This window comes from Solanum stenotomum, chromosome 6 (genome assembly GCF_019186545.1).
Source record: "Solanum stenotomum isolate F172 chromosome 6, ASM1918654v1, whole genome shotgun sequence".
NCBI classification, from domain to species: Eukaryota; Viridiplantae; Streptophyta; class Magnoliopsida; order Solanales; family Solanaceae; genus Solanum; species Solanum stenotomum.
Window position 1 is genome coordinate 57,816,333 of NC_064287.1, and position 15,808 is coordinate 57,832,140.

The 15,808-nt window shown below is 39.3% G+C and overlaps 1 protein-coding gene across 3 annotated transcripts in view; it reads right to left on the bottom strand.

The window, feature by feature from the left end:
* Positions 1–9,505: 9,505 nt before the first annotated feature.
* The window catches only part of LOC125868272 (ultraviolet-B receptor UVR8), a 33,046-nt gene continuing 26,743 nt past the window's right edge, over positions 9,506–15,808 (bottom strand). For 2 of the 3 annotated variants that reach the window (XM_049548900.1, XM_049548899.1), the window contains exons 13-15: positions 15,475–15,511; positions 10,460–10,539; positions 9,506–9,913 (exon numbers count right to left, since the gene is read on the bottom strand). In XM_049548900.1, the coding sequence (XP_049404857.1) occupies positions 9,794–9,913; positions 10,460–10,539; positions 15,475–15,511 (237 nt within the window). In that variant the 3' untranslated portion in view covers positions 9,506–9,793. Of the gene's footprint in view, positions 9,914–10,459; positions 10,540–10,871; positions 11,044–15,474; positions 15,512–15,808 lie in introns of those variants that run through there. The other variant, XM_049548901.1, reaches the window with a different exon arrangement.

The following is a 15,808-nucleotide window of genomic DNA, read 5'->3' on the forward strand; positions in this document are numbered from 1 at the left end:
ATGTCCATTAAGACCTTATCTATAGAGCCAGTTGGCCCTAATGGCCAAGATGGCCAATTTTCAAGGTCAAACGAACCGTAGAACAGGTAAATCCCCCATTTTACCAACTTACGTGTGATATAGTCCACGAATTTTTTGTGACCTAGGATTCCGACCTCATTTTTGCCAAAATTTTACCTGGACGTCCGTTTAGACCTTACCTATGGAGCCAGTTGGCCCAGACGGCCAAAATGACCCGTTTTCAAGGTAAAACGAGCCCTAGATCAGGTAAACCCCTCATTTTACCGATTTTCTTGTGCTATAGTCCACGGATTTTGTGGTGATCTGGAATTTCGACCTCATTTTTGCCAAAATTTTACCTGGACGTCCGTTAAGACCTTATATATGGAGCCAGTTGGCCCTCTCGGCCAAAACGGCCAATTTTTAAGGTCAAACGATCCCAAGAGCCTATAAACCCCCTATTTTATCGATTTTCGTGTGCTATAGTTCGCCATCATTTTTGTTAATCAAGAATTCTGACCTTACATTTACCAATATTTTACCTGGACATCCGTTAAGACCTTATCTATGGAACCAATTGGCCCTCAAGGCCAAAACGGCCCATTTTCAAGGTCAAACGAGCCGAAGAGCAGGTAAACCCCCCATTTAACCAATTTTCGTGTGCTATAGTCCACGGATTTTTTGGTGATCTGGAATTTCGACCTCATTTTTGTCAAAATTTTACCTAGACGTCTGTTAAGACCTTATATATGGAGCCAGATGGCCCTCATAGCCAAAACAACCCATTTTCAAGGTCAAACGAGCCCTAGAGCAGGTAAAACCCCCCATTTTACCTATTTTCATGTGCTATATTCCACAGATTTTTTAATGATCTGGAATTCCAACCTCATTTTTGCCAAAATTTTACTTGGACGTCCGTTAAGACCTTATCTATGGAGCCAGTTGGCCCTCACGGCCAAAACAGCTTATTTTCAAGGTTAAACGAACCCTAGAGCAGGTAAACCTCCCATTTTGCCAATTTTTGTGTGCTATAGTCCACAGATTTTTTGGTGATCTAGAATTCCGACCTCATTTTTACTAATGTTTTACCTAAACGTCCTTTAAAGCCTTACCTCTGGAGCCAGTTGGCTCTCACGGCCAAAACGTTCCATTTTCAAGGTCAAACGATCCCTGGAGCAGGTAAACCCCCCATTTACCGATTTTCGTGTGCTATTATAGTCCACGAATTTTTTGGTGATCTAGAATTTTGACCTTATTTTTGCCAAAATTTTACATGGACGTCCGTTAAAACCTTACCTATGGAGCCAGTTGGCCCTCACGGCCAAAACGGCCCACTTCCAAGGTCAAACGAGCCCTAGAGCAGGTAAACCCCTCATTTTACCATTTTTCATGTGCTATATTTCACCATCATTTTTGGTGATCCAGAAATCCGACCTCATTTTTACCAAAATTTTACCTAGACGTCCGTTAAGACCTTACCTATGGAGACATTGGCCCTAACAGCCAAAATGGCCCATTTCCAAGGTCAAACAAGCCCTAGAATAGGTAAACCTCCCATTTTACCGATTTTGGTGTGATATAGTCTACGAATTTTTTGGTGATCTTGAATTCCGACCTCATTTTTGCCAAATTTTTTTACCTGGACGTCTGTTTAGACCTTACCTATGGAGCCAGTTGGCCCTGTTTGCCAAAACGGCCCATTTTCAAGATCAAACGATCCCAAAGAAGGTAAACAACCTCTTTTACCAATTTTCGTGTGCTATAGTTCACCATTTTTTTGGTGTTCAAGAATTCTGACCTCATTTTTGCCAAAATTTTACCTGGACGTCCGTTAAGACCTAACCTATGGAGCTAGTTGTCCCTCACGGCCAAAATGGCCAATTTTCAAGGTCAAAGGAGCCCTAGAGCAGGTAAACCCCCAATTTTATCGATTTTCGTGTGATATAGTCCACAAATATTTTGGTGATCTGGAATTTTGACCTGATTTTTGCCAAAGTTTTACATGGACGTCCGTTAAGACCTTACATATGGAGCCAGTTGGCCCTGACGGCCAAAACGGCACATTTTGAAGGTCAAATGAGCCCAGAGTAGGCAAACCCCCTCTTTTACCGATTTCATTTGCTATAGTTCACCATCTTTTTGGTGATCCAAAATTCCAACCTCATTTTTCCAAAATTTTACCTGGACGTCCATTATGACCTTACTTATGGAGCCAGTTGGCCCTTACGGCCAAAACGTTTCATTTTCAAGGTCAAACGAGCCCTAGAGCAGGTAAACCCCCCTCCCCCCATTTTGCCAATTTTCGTGTGTTATAGTTTACCATTATTTTTGGTGATCCAGAATTTCGACCTCATTTGTACCAAAATTTTAACTAGACATCCGTTAAGAACTTACCTATTGTGCTAGTTGGCCCTCACGGCCAAAATTGCCCATTTTCAAGGTCAAACGAGCCCTAGAGCAGGTAAACCCTCCATATTACCAATTTTCGTGTGATATAGTCCATAGATTTTTTGGTGATCTGGAATTTCGACCTCATTTTTGCCAAAATTTTACCTCGACGTCCGTTAAGACCTTACCTATGGTGCCAATTGGCCCTCACAGCCACAACGGCCCATTTCCAAGGTCAAACGAGCCCTAGAGAAGCTAAAACTCAATTTTCCCGATTTTCGTGTCTTATAGTTCACCATCATTTTTGGTGATCCTGAATTCTGACCTCAATTTTACCAATATTTTACTTGGACGTCCGTTAAAACCTTAGCTATGGAGCCAGTTGGCCCTCATGGCCAAAATGGCCAATTTTCAAGGTCAAACGAGCTCTAGAGCAGGTAAACCCCCCATTTTACCGATTTACGTGTGATATAGTCCACAGATTTTTTGGTGACCTGGAATTCCGACCTCATTTTTGCCAAACTTTTACCTGGACGTCCGTTTAGACCTTGCATATGGAGCCAGTTGGCCCTGACGGCCAAAACGGCCCATTGTTAAGCTCAAACGATCCCCAGAAGAGGTAAACCCCCTCTTTTACCAATTTTCGTGTGCTATAGTTCACCATCTTTTTTGGTGATCCTTAATTCCGACCTCATTTTTACCAAAATTTTACCTAGACATCTGTTAAGACCTTACCTATGGAGCCAGTTGTCCCTCACGGCCAAAATGACCCGTTTTCAAGGTCAAACGAGCCCTAGATCAGGTAAACCCCTCATTTTTCGTGTGCTATAGTCCACAGATTTTATGGTGATCTAGAATTTCGACCTCATTTTTGCCAAAATTTTACCTGGACGTCCGTTAAGACCTTATATATGGAGCCAGTTGGCCCTATCGGCCAAAACGGCCCATTTTCAAGGTCAAACGAGCCCTAGAGCCTGTAAACCCCCCATTTTACCAATATTTGTGTGCTATGGTTCACCATCATTTTTGGTGATCCAAAATTCCAACCTTATATTTACCAATATTTTACCTGGACGTCCGTTAAGACCTTATCTATGGAGCCAGTTGGCCCTCAAGGCCAACACGGCCCATTTTCAAGGTCAAACGAGCCCAAGAGCAGGTAAACCCCCCATTTGATCGATTTTCATGTGCGTCCACAAATTTTTTGGTGATCTGGAATTCCAACCTCATTTTTGCCAAAATTTTACCTGGACGTCCGTTAAGACCTTATCTATGGAGCCAATTGGCCCTCACGGCCAAAACGTCCCATTTTCAAGGTCAAACAAGCCCTAGAGCAGGTAAACCCCCCATTTTGTTGATTTTTGTGCACTATAGTTCAACATCATTTTTGGTGATCCAAAATTTTGACCTCATTTTTACCAAAATTTTACGTGGACGCCCGTTAAGACCTTAACTATGGAGCCAGTTGGCCCTCACGGCCAAAATGGCCCATTTTCAAGGTCAAACGAGTCCAAAAGGAGGGAAACCCTCCATTATACCGATTTTCGTGTGCTATAATCCACGGATTTTTTGGTGATCCAGAATTTTGACCTCATTTTTGCCAGAATTTTATCTGGGCGTCCGTTAAGACCTTATCTGTGGAGCCAGTTGGCCCTCACGGCTAAAATGGCTCATTTCCAAGATCAAACAATCCCTAGAGCAGGTAAACCCCCATTTTAGCGATTTTCGTGTTCTATAATCCCCAAATTTTTTGGTTATCCGGAATTCCGACCTCATATTTACCAAAATTTTACGTGGACATCCGTTAAGACCTTATCTATAGAGCCAGTTGGTCCTCACGGCCAAAATGTCCAATTTTCAAAGTCAAACGAGTCCTAGAGCAGGTAAACCCCCATTTTATCGATTTTCGTGTGCTATAGTCCATAGACTTTTTGGTGATCTGGAATTCCGACCTTATTTTTGCCAAAATTTTACTTGGACGTCCATTAAGACCTTATATATGGAGCCAGTTGGCCCTCTCGGCCAAAATGGCCCATTTTCAAAGTCAAACGAGCCCTAGAGCCTGTAAACCCCACATTTTACTGATTTTCGTGTGCTATAGTTCACCATCAGTTTTGGTGATCCAGATTTCCAACCTCATTTTTACCAAAATTTTACCTAGACGTCCGTTAAGACCTTTCCTATGAAGCCAATTGGCCCACACGGCCAAAATGGCCCATTTTCAAGGTCAGAGGATCCCTAGAGCAAGTAAACCTCCCATTTTACCAATTTTCGTGTGATATAGTCCACGGATTTTTTGGTGATCTAGAATTTCGACCTCATTTTTTCCAAAATTTTACCTTGACGTCCGTTAAGACCATACCTATGGAGCCAGTTGGCCCTCACAGCCAAAACGGCCCATTGTCAAGGTCAAACGAGCCCTAGGGCAAGTTAACCCGCCATTTTGCCAATTTTTGTGTGTTATAGTTCACCATCATTTTTGGTGATCTAGAATTCTGACCTCAGTTTTACCAAAATTTTACTTGGATGTCCGTTAAGACCATACCTATGGAGCCAGTTGGCCCTCATGGCCAAAATGGCCCATTTTCAAGGTCAAACAGTCCCTTGAGCAGGTAAACCCCCCATTTTACCAATTTTCGTATGCTATAGTCCACGAATTTTTTGGTTATCCGAAATTCCGACCTCAGTTTTGCCAAAATTTTACCTGGACGTCCGTTAAGACCTTACCTATGGAGCCAGTAGGCCCTGACGGCTAAAACGGCCCATTTTCTAGGTCAAATGATCCCCAGAGCAGGTAAACCCCCTCTTTTACCAATTTTCATGTGCTATATTTCACCATCTTTTTTGGTGATCCGGAATTCCAACCTTATTTTTACCAAAATTTTACCTGGATGTCTATTAAGACCTTACCTATGGAGCCAGTTGGCCCTCTCAGCCAAAATGACCCATTTTTCAAGGTCAAACGAGCCCTAGAGCAAGTAAACCCCCCATTTTACCGATCTTCGTGTGATATAGTCCACGGATTTGTTGGTGATCTAGAATTCCGACCTTATTTTTGCCAAAATTTTACTTGTACATCCCTTAATATCTTACCTATGGAGCCAGTTGTCCCTGACGGCCAAAACGGCCCATTTTCAATGTCAAACGAACCTTAGAGCAAGTAAACCCCCATTTTGCCAATTTTCGTGTGCTATAGTATATGGACTTTTTGGTGATCTGGAATTCCGACCTCATTTTTGCCAAAAAATTTTGTCGACGTCCGTTAAGACCTTAGCTATGGAAGCAGTTGGCCCTCATGGCCAAAACATCCCATTTTCGAAGTCAAACGACCCCCGGAGCAAGTAAATCCCCCATTGTACCTATTTTCATGTGCTATAGTTCACCATCTTTTTTGGTGATCTGGATTTCTGACCTCATTTTTGCCAAACTTTTTCGTGGACGTCCGTTAAGACCTTAGCTATGGAGCCAATTGGCCCTCATAGCGAAAACGTCCCATTTTCAAGGTCAAATGATCCCCGGAGCAGGTAAACCCCCCCCCCCCCATTTTGCCAATTTTCTTGTGCTATAGTCCATGGATTTTTTGGTGATCTGGAATTCCGTACTCATTTTTGCCAAAAATTTTCGTTGACGTCCGTTAAAACATTAGTTATGGAGCCAGTTGGCCCTCACGGCCAAAACTTCCAATTTTGAAGGTCAAACGAGCCCAGAGTAGGTAAACCCCCCATTTTACCAATTTTTGTGTGCTATAGTCCATGGACTTTTTGGTGATCTGGAATTCCGAGCTCATTTTTGCCAAAAATTTTCATGGACGTCCATTAAGACCTTAGCAATGGATTCAGTTAGCCCTCACGGCCAAAACATCCCATTTTCAAGGTCAAACGAGCCCCGGAGCTGGTAAACCCCATATTTTGCCAATTTTCGTGTGCTATAGTCCACGAGATTTTACGGTCACCCAGAATTTCGACGTCATTTCTGCTAAAATCTTACATGAACCTCCATTAAGACCTTAGCTATGGAACCAGTTGGTCACCAAGGCCAAAACGGCCAATTTACAAGGTCAAACGAGCCCCAAAGCAGGTAAACCCCCCATTTTGCCGATTTTCGTGTGCTATAGTCAATGGACTTTTTGGTAATCTGGAATTTCGAGCTCATTTTTGTCAAAATTTTTTGTGGACGTCCGTTAAGACCGTAGCTATGGATTCAGTTAGCCCTCACAGCCAAAACATCCTATCTTCAAGGTCAAACATGCCCCGGAGTAGCTAAACCCTCTATTTTGCCAATTTTCGTGTGCTATAGTCCATGGACTTTTTGGTGATCTAGAATTCCGAGCACATTTTTGTCAAAAATTTTCGTGGACGTTCGTTAAGACCTTAGCTATGGAGCCAGTTGGCCGTCACGGCCAAAATGTCCCATTTTCAAGGTCAAACGATCCCCAGAGATGGTAAACCCCCCATTTTGCCAATTTTTGTGTGCTATAGTCCATGGACTTTTTCGTGATCTGGAATTCCGAGCTCATTTTTGCCAAAATTTTTCGTGGACGTCCATGAAGACCTTAGCTATGTAGTGTTTGACGCTCCTATTCCGCATCCCCGTGGCTAGTAATCACATTAGTAGATTTGAAGATTGGTGAGTCCTCATGTTCCGAGGACCGAACCCTTTATTGTTTATTTTCTTTACTTTTCCATATTGTATGTGATGTATGGATTGCGTCATAATCACTCTTAATGTACTAGATGGCTTTGAGACTATGTTAGATTTTCCGTTTCGTTTTCTTATCAAACAATTTATGATATAAACTGTCTTTTGAACTCTTTATTCTATTATCTTGTATGATGTATGATAAGTGGCTTGTGTAGGGCCTCTCTGGGTCTTATACGTCATATCACGTCTAGGGTGTACTTTGGGTCGTGACATTTTTTGCACATGACCTGTTGCAACCATTTCTACACAACAATCCATTGCAAATTTTATTTTATTTTTACAAATTTCCTCTTTTTTAAAAAAAAATTCTTATCATTGTACAATTAATTTTGGAGATGTAGAACTACTCCACTCATCTTTTTTCCAGAAAAAAATGGAGATCTTCGCAGTTCTTTGCCGGAAAAAAATGGAGATTATTATCTACGTCTTCTTTGCTGAAAAAAAGTAGAGACCACCATCCACATCTTTGCCGGAAAAAATGAAGATCATTATTCAAATATTTTATTTCTCCCTCTTCACCTCGCCACACACACCACCCCCAACCCACACCCCTTCTTCCCCATAAATCGAAGTAGAAATAGAAAGAAAAAAAAAGGCAAAATCAAAATCAAAATAAACAAAGAATGAACAGATCTTTTAAGAAAATGTTATCAATTTAAATGAAAATAAGGCTAAAGAGAAAACAAAATGGTAAAATTCATACATAATATGGAAACTAACAACGGTGAACAATGGGGAATGTTAGGCAAAGAGAAGAAAGGGAGAGGTTTGGAGTGGGGTGGGCTGCGGAGGGGGTGGGGTGAGGGATGTATAATTTCTACTTTTTTTAGTTGAAAATCTTTTCTTTTTATATTTTGATTTGTTTATATTTAAAATTCATTTTTATAATTATTTTAAATTAAAATGTCACGTGTTTTCTTTTGATTGTTATTTTGCCACGTCATATGCATGTGTATTACATGCACTTCCTCTTTGACGAAGTGTCAGAAAATATTCAATAGGTATTTATTTTTTAATTGGAGTGCCTAATGGGAAATAGGTTATGTTAAAATGTCTTAAGAGAATTATGCTTACAACTTTACGGGGCCACTTATGACTTTAGTCATTAGGTAATTTTCTCAATTTTTCGTATGTGTTAGTTAATGAATTGTCTCCAGATGATTTTTTACAAAACCTTTACAAGTCCATATGTAATAAGCTGGGGATTAGTATGTATAACCTCACCATGATTCATGTCACTTTTTTAGCATATAGGGTTGCTCAACAGGAATTAGCTATTTTATCTGTTTTTCATGTTTTAGTCAATGAAGTTTTTAGTAATATGACTTTCGAACACTTTTTGTAATACTTTTACAAGACCCTCTGTAATGACCTGGGGAGCAGGACGTACAACCTTACCATGGTCCATGTCATTTTGTTAGCATTTAAGAACCACTCAATTTTCACAATTTCTCATGTGTTGAGATAATTTATTTTTTGGTGATATGGTTTTTGAGAAAAAAAATTGCAAAACCTTTACAGGACCTTCTGTAATGACTTGGGGAAGTACGTATAGGCTTACCATGATCCACACCAATTTGCAGCATTTCAGGGCCATTCAATAGAAATTATGTCATTTTCTCAATTTTTTGTGTGTTAGTCAATCAATTTTTTAGTGAAATGATTTTTAGACACTTTTTTTTGCAAAACCTTTACAGAATCCTCATAATGACCTAAGGGAGCGGTACATATAGTCTCACCATGATCCACACCATTCTTTTGGCATTTAAGGGCCACTCAACAAGAATTAGGTGATTTTCTCAATTTTCGATGTGTTAGTCAATGAATTTTTTTATTATATGATTTTCTGATACTTTTGCAAAACCTTTACAAAACCCTTTGTAAGGACTTGGGAGAGCAATATGTATAACCTTGTCATGATCTACACCATTTTTTTAACATTTAGCGGCCACTCACTAGGAATTAGATGTTTTTTTAGTTTTTCCCGTGTGTTAGTCAATGAATTTTTTGGTGATATAGTGTGATACCACAGCTTAGGATATGATCGGCAAAAAACATGAGAGATGTTAGGGGTATAAGTAAGTAAGTCTTACCCACTAACGATGCATTTTAAAGCTGTGCAATGGACAATATCACTAGCGAACAGGGTTAATGAATCCATTTGTGACAATCGCATAAAAGGAGACATCGGTTTTTCAAGGTTTATGTATTACAAAACAGAAATTTAGATATATCTCAATATTTTCATTTGTATTAAGTCATCGTTTTCATTTCATTTATGGATCTTGAATTTTTTTAAAAAGCTGGATCAGATCTTTGAAATGGGTAAAATAAAAAATCATGTCACCATTGTTAAGTCATTTTGCTGTTAATAAAGGCCATTTTGATTCAATAGGTAGTAGGACATTTTTGAACCATTTTATAATACATTAAGGACATTTTTAATCCTTTATAGTATTTTATTTGATACAAGCTTGTATTTATAAGGTACAAACTGGGTATAAACAGGTCTAGTATAAAGATTACATTCAAATCGTTAAGAGGAGACAAACTTCAAGGGGAAAAAAAGATCATATAATCATGCATGGCGGAGTGTATAGCTGCAATAACAGACTGCTTATATATGTGAACGTGATTGCAAACCTTCCGTAAGAAGCTGATTATATTGCCTTCGCGACAAGAAACAACGAGACTGATTTTCCAACTAGCTGTATTCAAATATAGCACCTGTATGATTAAACCCACAGGATACTTGCAGTGCTTTTACGTGTCTAGGAAAGTTGATTTTTGTAGGCTTAATGTAATCAACATCATTTCCTTGACCCTGCACAAACCCACCTTGTATTAGGCAAGTTGAAGCAACCGACACTCCAGTGTAAACCAACAGAAAAGATCACTTAAAGCTCTAAACTAGATATTGCTACTGTCAAATAGGAAAAACAAAATAGTGGAAATGAGGGGGCCGGGAAAATGGACAAAGATATAAACTGAGTAAAAGTATACACTCTCGTGAAAATGTTCTGACTTATCAAACAAGACTCTGCTGGTCAATAAGAAGAAAGAGAGTGATTAAAAACGTTGCCACGAAGCAACAAGATAAGAAAGCCAGATACAAATGAAGAAAGAAAAAATTTAGCAAGGTCTTTGAACCATTTTTGAAGATGTGACATTTGAGCAACTGATTTAAAACTAAAGTAACTTTTTAGTTTTTACCGTGTAGCACTCACAGTTCTTCATATCTTGACTAGTTTAAACATACTGTTAACAAGAGAAGTTTATTGAACCTTTAAGTTCTAATATTTATTTAATAAACATCATTTGAAAGTCCATAAAAACATAACAGTTGCATTTGAAGTCTAAGGGAACAAACCAGTTGTCCGCCAGAAGAATGTCCGTCTACAGAAAATGTCCCATGGGAGCCTCCCCATCCCCAAGTGTAAACATTTCCTCCTTAAGGGCAAACGTTGAGGTTATTGCTAAGCATAAGTAAGCCAAATAACTCAATCATCTTATGTGAAAATGTTAGAGCAAACCAAATAACTCAATCATCTTATGTGAAAATGTTAGAGTTAAGGGTCAAAAACACATCTAAACTATCACAATGTTGAGTTTCATACATGAACTATGAGAGTGAGTTTCACATCTAAACTATCACAATGTTTTGAGAATGAGTTTCCTACCTAAACTCATGCAATGGTTGGCGAATTCACTAATTTCTGATGCTGTGTATACTACTCTCTTTTATTTAAAAAATCTGCCACGTGGAAAAAACAATTCCATTGTGGAAAAGTTAAATAAATTAATATTAATTTAAAAGTTAAGGTTAAAGGTTAAAATTATCACCATATAAATTAATTTATTCTCCACTACAACATCCGACATCTTCTTCTCCACCTTCTTAGCCATGGTCTTGTCTCAACCGTGGCGTCGATATCTCCAACTTGGAAGGGGAGACTTTATGGTTTTAAAGAAATCAATTAGAAAACATATATAAAAAAAATTAGTGTGTCAACTAGTAGAGTCGTTATATATGTAAGGTTAACGAAGATTATTTGGCCAAACGCACCTAAAAGCGTTTGTAGACAAACATTTGGTCTAATCAGCATCTAAGTGTGTTTCGCTAACCATTGGATGATAGTACAGATAGAAAACTCACATTCTCAATAGTTCAGATATAAAACTCAAAAAATGGTTTAAGTATGTGTTTAACCCTTCTCAAAATGTTATCATTCAAATGCCAAAACAAATAGAACCAAGCCGTTGTTGACAACAAATGAATTACTAAATACTGAAAACTGGAGAGGTAAAACAGTAAAATGGCACTTCTACAACTGTGCAGAAGCGTAAGAATTTTCCAGCCCACAAACATGCCATAATCAGGGTAGAGGAATACAGAACACAGAAACAACAGAAAACCGAGGAAGTAGCAAGAAATTCTCCTGTGCTATTTCAATGGTGGAATCCAAAGATATGTACATCATCGGCAACAGAAAGTGCTAGAACAACATGGATCAGGATCAGGGGTTTGCCCCTTCAGTTCTGGTCGCAAAGTACTTTCAAAGCCATCGGAGATATTTGTGGAGGTTGGACCAAAACAGAGGAAGAAACGCAGTTACAGAACCATCTAAAATGGGCGAGAATCAAGGTTGAAGAAAATGGCTCTAATGTACCTAGAGAGGTCACGATCGATGATGGCAGTCTCCGGTACACTCTGCAGATCTGGACCGAAAGTCCGGCAAGGGTGGCCACCGGAGAAGATCAGATCCAAAAAGCTCGTCTGAAAGTGGATATTACACAGCGGTCCATAAGCTTTATGCCAAAGCTTTGTGAGAGGGACTGCACTCTGTCCAAGGATAAGTCAGTCGTAGCTGACCAGCCACGTGATATACAAGTGTGGGAGGACCTAAAAGTCCAATCCTAACTGTAGGCCAAGAAACTTTGGATCATGGCCTAAAAATAAACTTGGGCCTCAATTTTAAAGGTGGTATGGATATGACCTCTCAGCTTAAGGGGAAAGCATGGAGGGGCACGAGAACTTAAGTGAAGAGACAAAGGAGAGCTTCACCAACCTTAAAACATTAGTGACACAATTTCTCGAAGCTTTCAGCGATTGGGAATCGTCGTCAATGGAGAACAGAATTGAGCCAACATCAAATTCTGAGCAGAGAGAGGACTTCGACAAGCAACAGACTTGAACAGTCCAAAATAGAGTTGATAGCAACCTAGGAAACCAATTACAAGAGGTAGGGGAAAGCTCGAAGCTGCCGGAAAATGTTGATGTTGAACAGAGCTTGCAAATACAACAAATTCGCGATGTTGAACCAGTATCTACGAATATGTCTGGGATCCAACAAGACGCAGGGGGTGAGGCATCGCAATGGATTAATGCTCCTATCATGGAACTCAGTGCCACTTATGGGGTGACTTTCGAAGGTTTTAAGGATGAAACACAAGCCCTATAGATGAAAGAAAACAACACTAGAGAACAAGAGATCACACAACTCAATTGTCACTCCCAAAAACAGGGAATCGGAAAATATGAGCTAAAAAATTTGCAATCCTGTCTTAATCAGCAAGTGGAGGGATCTAGGACAAAAGGGAGAGAGTCTTAAATTTGGCTTTCAAATGAAGGTAAAATTACTCTCATGGAATATAAGGGGGATTAACAATATTTCCACAAGAAATCTTGTTAGGAGTGCGCTATGCTCAAGTGGAAGGTAGATGTTTACTGCCTTCAAGAAACAAAGGTGAATAAGGAAATGGATAGTCTTGCCAAACATGAAACTATGGCCCAGCAGGTGGATGCGATGTGGGTATATGGAAGTCGATGGAAGTAAGGGGGGGTATCCTAATTTTGTGGGATTGCAGATAAATGGAAAGGTTGCCTAGTGAAGGTGGGACAATTTTCAATTACCTATAAATTTGAAGCAATGCAGGATTCTTTAGCTGGTTTCTTACCGGTGTTTATGCACCTCACATCAGAAGTGAGAAGCTAGAGTGCTGGGAAGAGGTGGAAGCAGTAAAAGAACTTGTGAAGGACCTTGGGTGACATGGACTTCAACACTGTCAGAACCATGGCAGAAAGGAAAGGTTGTAGCAGAATCACTAATGTGATGGCTGATTTCTCCAAGTGGATTGATGAGATGAAATTGCATGATCCTTATTTGTGTAGGGAGAATTTCACCTGGTTCCGAGGGCCAAACCACCATAGTGCTACTAGATTAGACAGATTCCTCTACTCTATAGAATGGGAGGAGTTCTTCAAGAACGCTAAACAAATGGTTATGCCTAGAGTGACTTCGGGCCACTGTCTTATTTTGCTGCAATGTGGTGACTGGTTAAAACAAAGATCCTACTTCAAGTTTGAAAATTGGTGGCTCGAGATAGACGGTTTTCGGGAACTAGTGCATAAATGGTGGAATGAATTTGAAGTGATAGGATGCCTTGACTATGTTTTTAGTTTGAAGTTAAGGATGCTGAAGAAAAAAATCATAGACCGGAGCAAATTAGCATGTGGGAACTGGACACTAAGAAGAGAAACCTTTTAGCTAAGTTGGCTGATATTGATTTGGTTCAGGACACAAGGGCTCTAAATGAAGACGAAATGATGGTTAGAGAAACTGTCTTGGTTGAGCTCGAAAAATTGGCAAAAAATGAGGAAGCTAGATGAAGACAAAACTCTAGAGTTCTATGGTTAAAACAGGGTTATAACAACACAATTTATTTCCAAAGGATGGCAACGGCACACAAGAGATATAATGCTATTGACAAACTGGTAATCAGGGTGGAGGAAATCAAAGACCCAGACCAAATCAAAGTGAGCATGATTGAGTTCTACAAGAACCTATACTCTGAATCAGAAGACTGGAGGCCTTCTTTTGAGATTGATAAACTGTCCTAGAATCTCCCAGGAAGATCAAGAGTGGCTGCAAAGGCGATTGTAATTGTAGGAATAATACAATGTAATTCTAGGAATTATAGGAATAATATTTTTTTTTATTGTAATTGAAAAAGTAGTTGGAGAAAAAAATCAGAGGAGACTGTTGGGCATTTGAATAAACATGATTAGATAACTTAACAAGGAAAAATACAGTAGAATAGGCTATTATGTTGTCTGCCGAAGCTGAATCCTCCTCTTCCGTTGAGTTAACTACTTTTCCTAATGAGTTAAGATATTTATATTACTCATAGAAAAGAAGTCAGATCTTGTATAAAACATCTTTTTATCTAAATGTGTCTCCTATCCTTCCTTGTCTCCTTCATATAGAGCCTTTGCCTTGTCTATTGGCCAGAATTAGAGGAAAGCTTTTGCAGATCCTAAATGGTAGCAGGCAATGACTGAAGAAATGGGACTTGGAAACTTGTCACTTCACCAAGAGACAAAAAAAGTTAATTGGTTGCAAAAGAGTTTTCATAGTGAAATATAAAGTTGATGGGTAGGTTGAAATATTCAAAGCACTATTGGTGTTTAAGGATTCACACAAACTTATGGATGAGACGTTTTCCCCTGTTGCAAAGATGAACAAGATCAAAATTCTTTTGTCATGTGCAGCTAATTTTGGTTGGGACTTCCGACAGTTGGATGTGAAGAATGCATTTTTTTGTGGAGACTTGGAAGAAGAGGTGTATTATATGGAGTGAATTTGATAAGCCTATTTTAGCTTCTAGGATCTATTTCTTAGTTCAAGATCCCTCTTACTAACTGGAATCAAAGATTTAGTAGATCTGTTCCTTGAACAAAGTTGGGGAAAAATGTGCAATTGAAGAACCTTGTACTGAAGCAATCCCCTAGAGCTTGGTTTGACAGACTCTCTGAAGCCATGATCTTTTTAGGTTACCAACAAAGAAATGCTGATCACACCCTCTTCATAAGACATCAAATGAGGTAAATTCACTCTTCTCATCGTTTACGTTGCGACATAGTAATGACAGGAGATGATCCGATTAAGAAGTTGTTAGAACAAAAATTTGAGATCAAAGATCTAGGGTAATTGCAGAATTTCTTGGGGTCCTTCCTTTTGTACCGGGATTTGTTTCACTTGAGCCGAGGGTCCTTCAGAAACAGCCTCTCTACCTTCACAAGGTAGTGGTAAGGTCTGCATACATTTATCCCTCCCCAGACCTCACTTGTGGGATTTCATTGGGCATGTTGTTGTTGTTGTTGTTGAGGTGCTAGACTAAAAGAGGAATCTTTATATCCGTTTGTAACACAATTCAGAAAATTCATATTATAAGCAGCAGAAAAGAATTGTTGGTTGAGTGGAAGAGCAGGGAGAATGCAACATTAACATCAATAGGTTTCAAGACGGGGAACAAGCACAAAGACGTTTGTTAGCATCTATATAAAATAACACATGCAATTTAAATATACTATGATTTTTGTACCAGAAATTGCTGCTGTATGCTTCCAACCACAGGATACCTGTCAAGACAACAAAGTAAGATTTATGACTTTCATAATCTTTTCAAACCAATCAACCCCTCTGATAGAGTATCAGGTAGAGTACACCTTTGTTTGCAAGCAATACTATTAATATTAGTAGTTATATCCTCTTGAAACATGCAGAACACCAATATATCCTGAAAGTTTTCTGGCACAAGATACATGACACCCATTCACAACAGAATTCTGTCCAGGCATTTCTTCACATCAAAACTCATACGCATAACCTTGGTGTCCACTGTCCACTAGTTAATAGCACATACATACTATGCATTT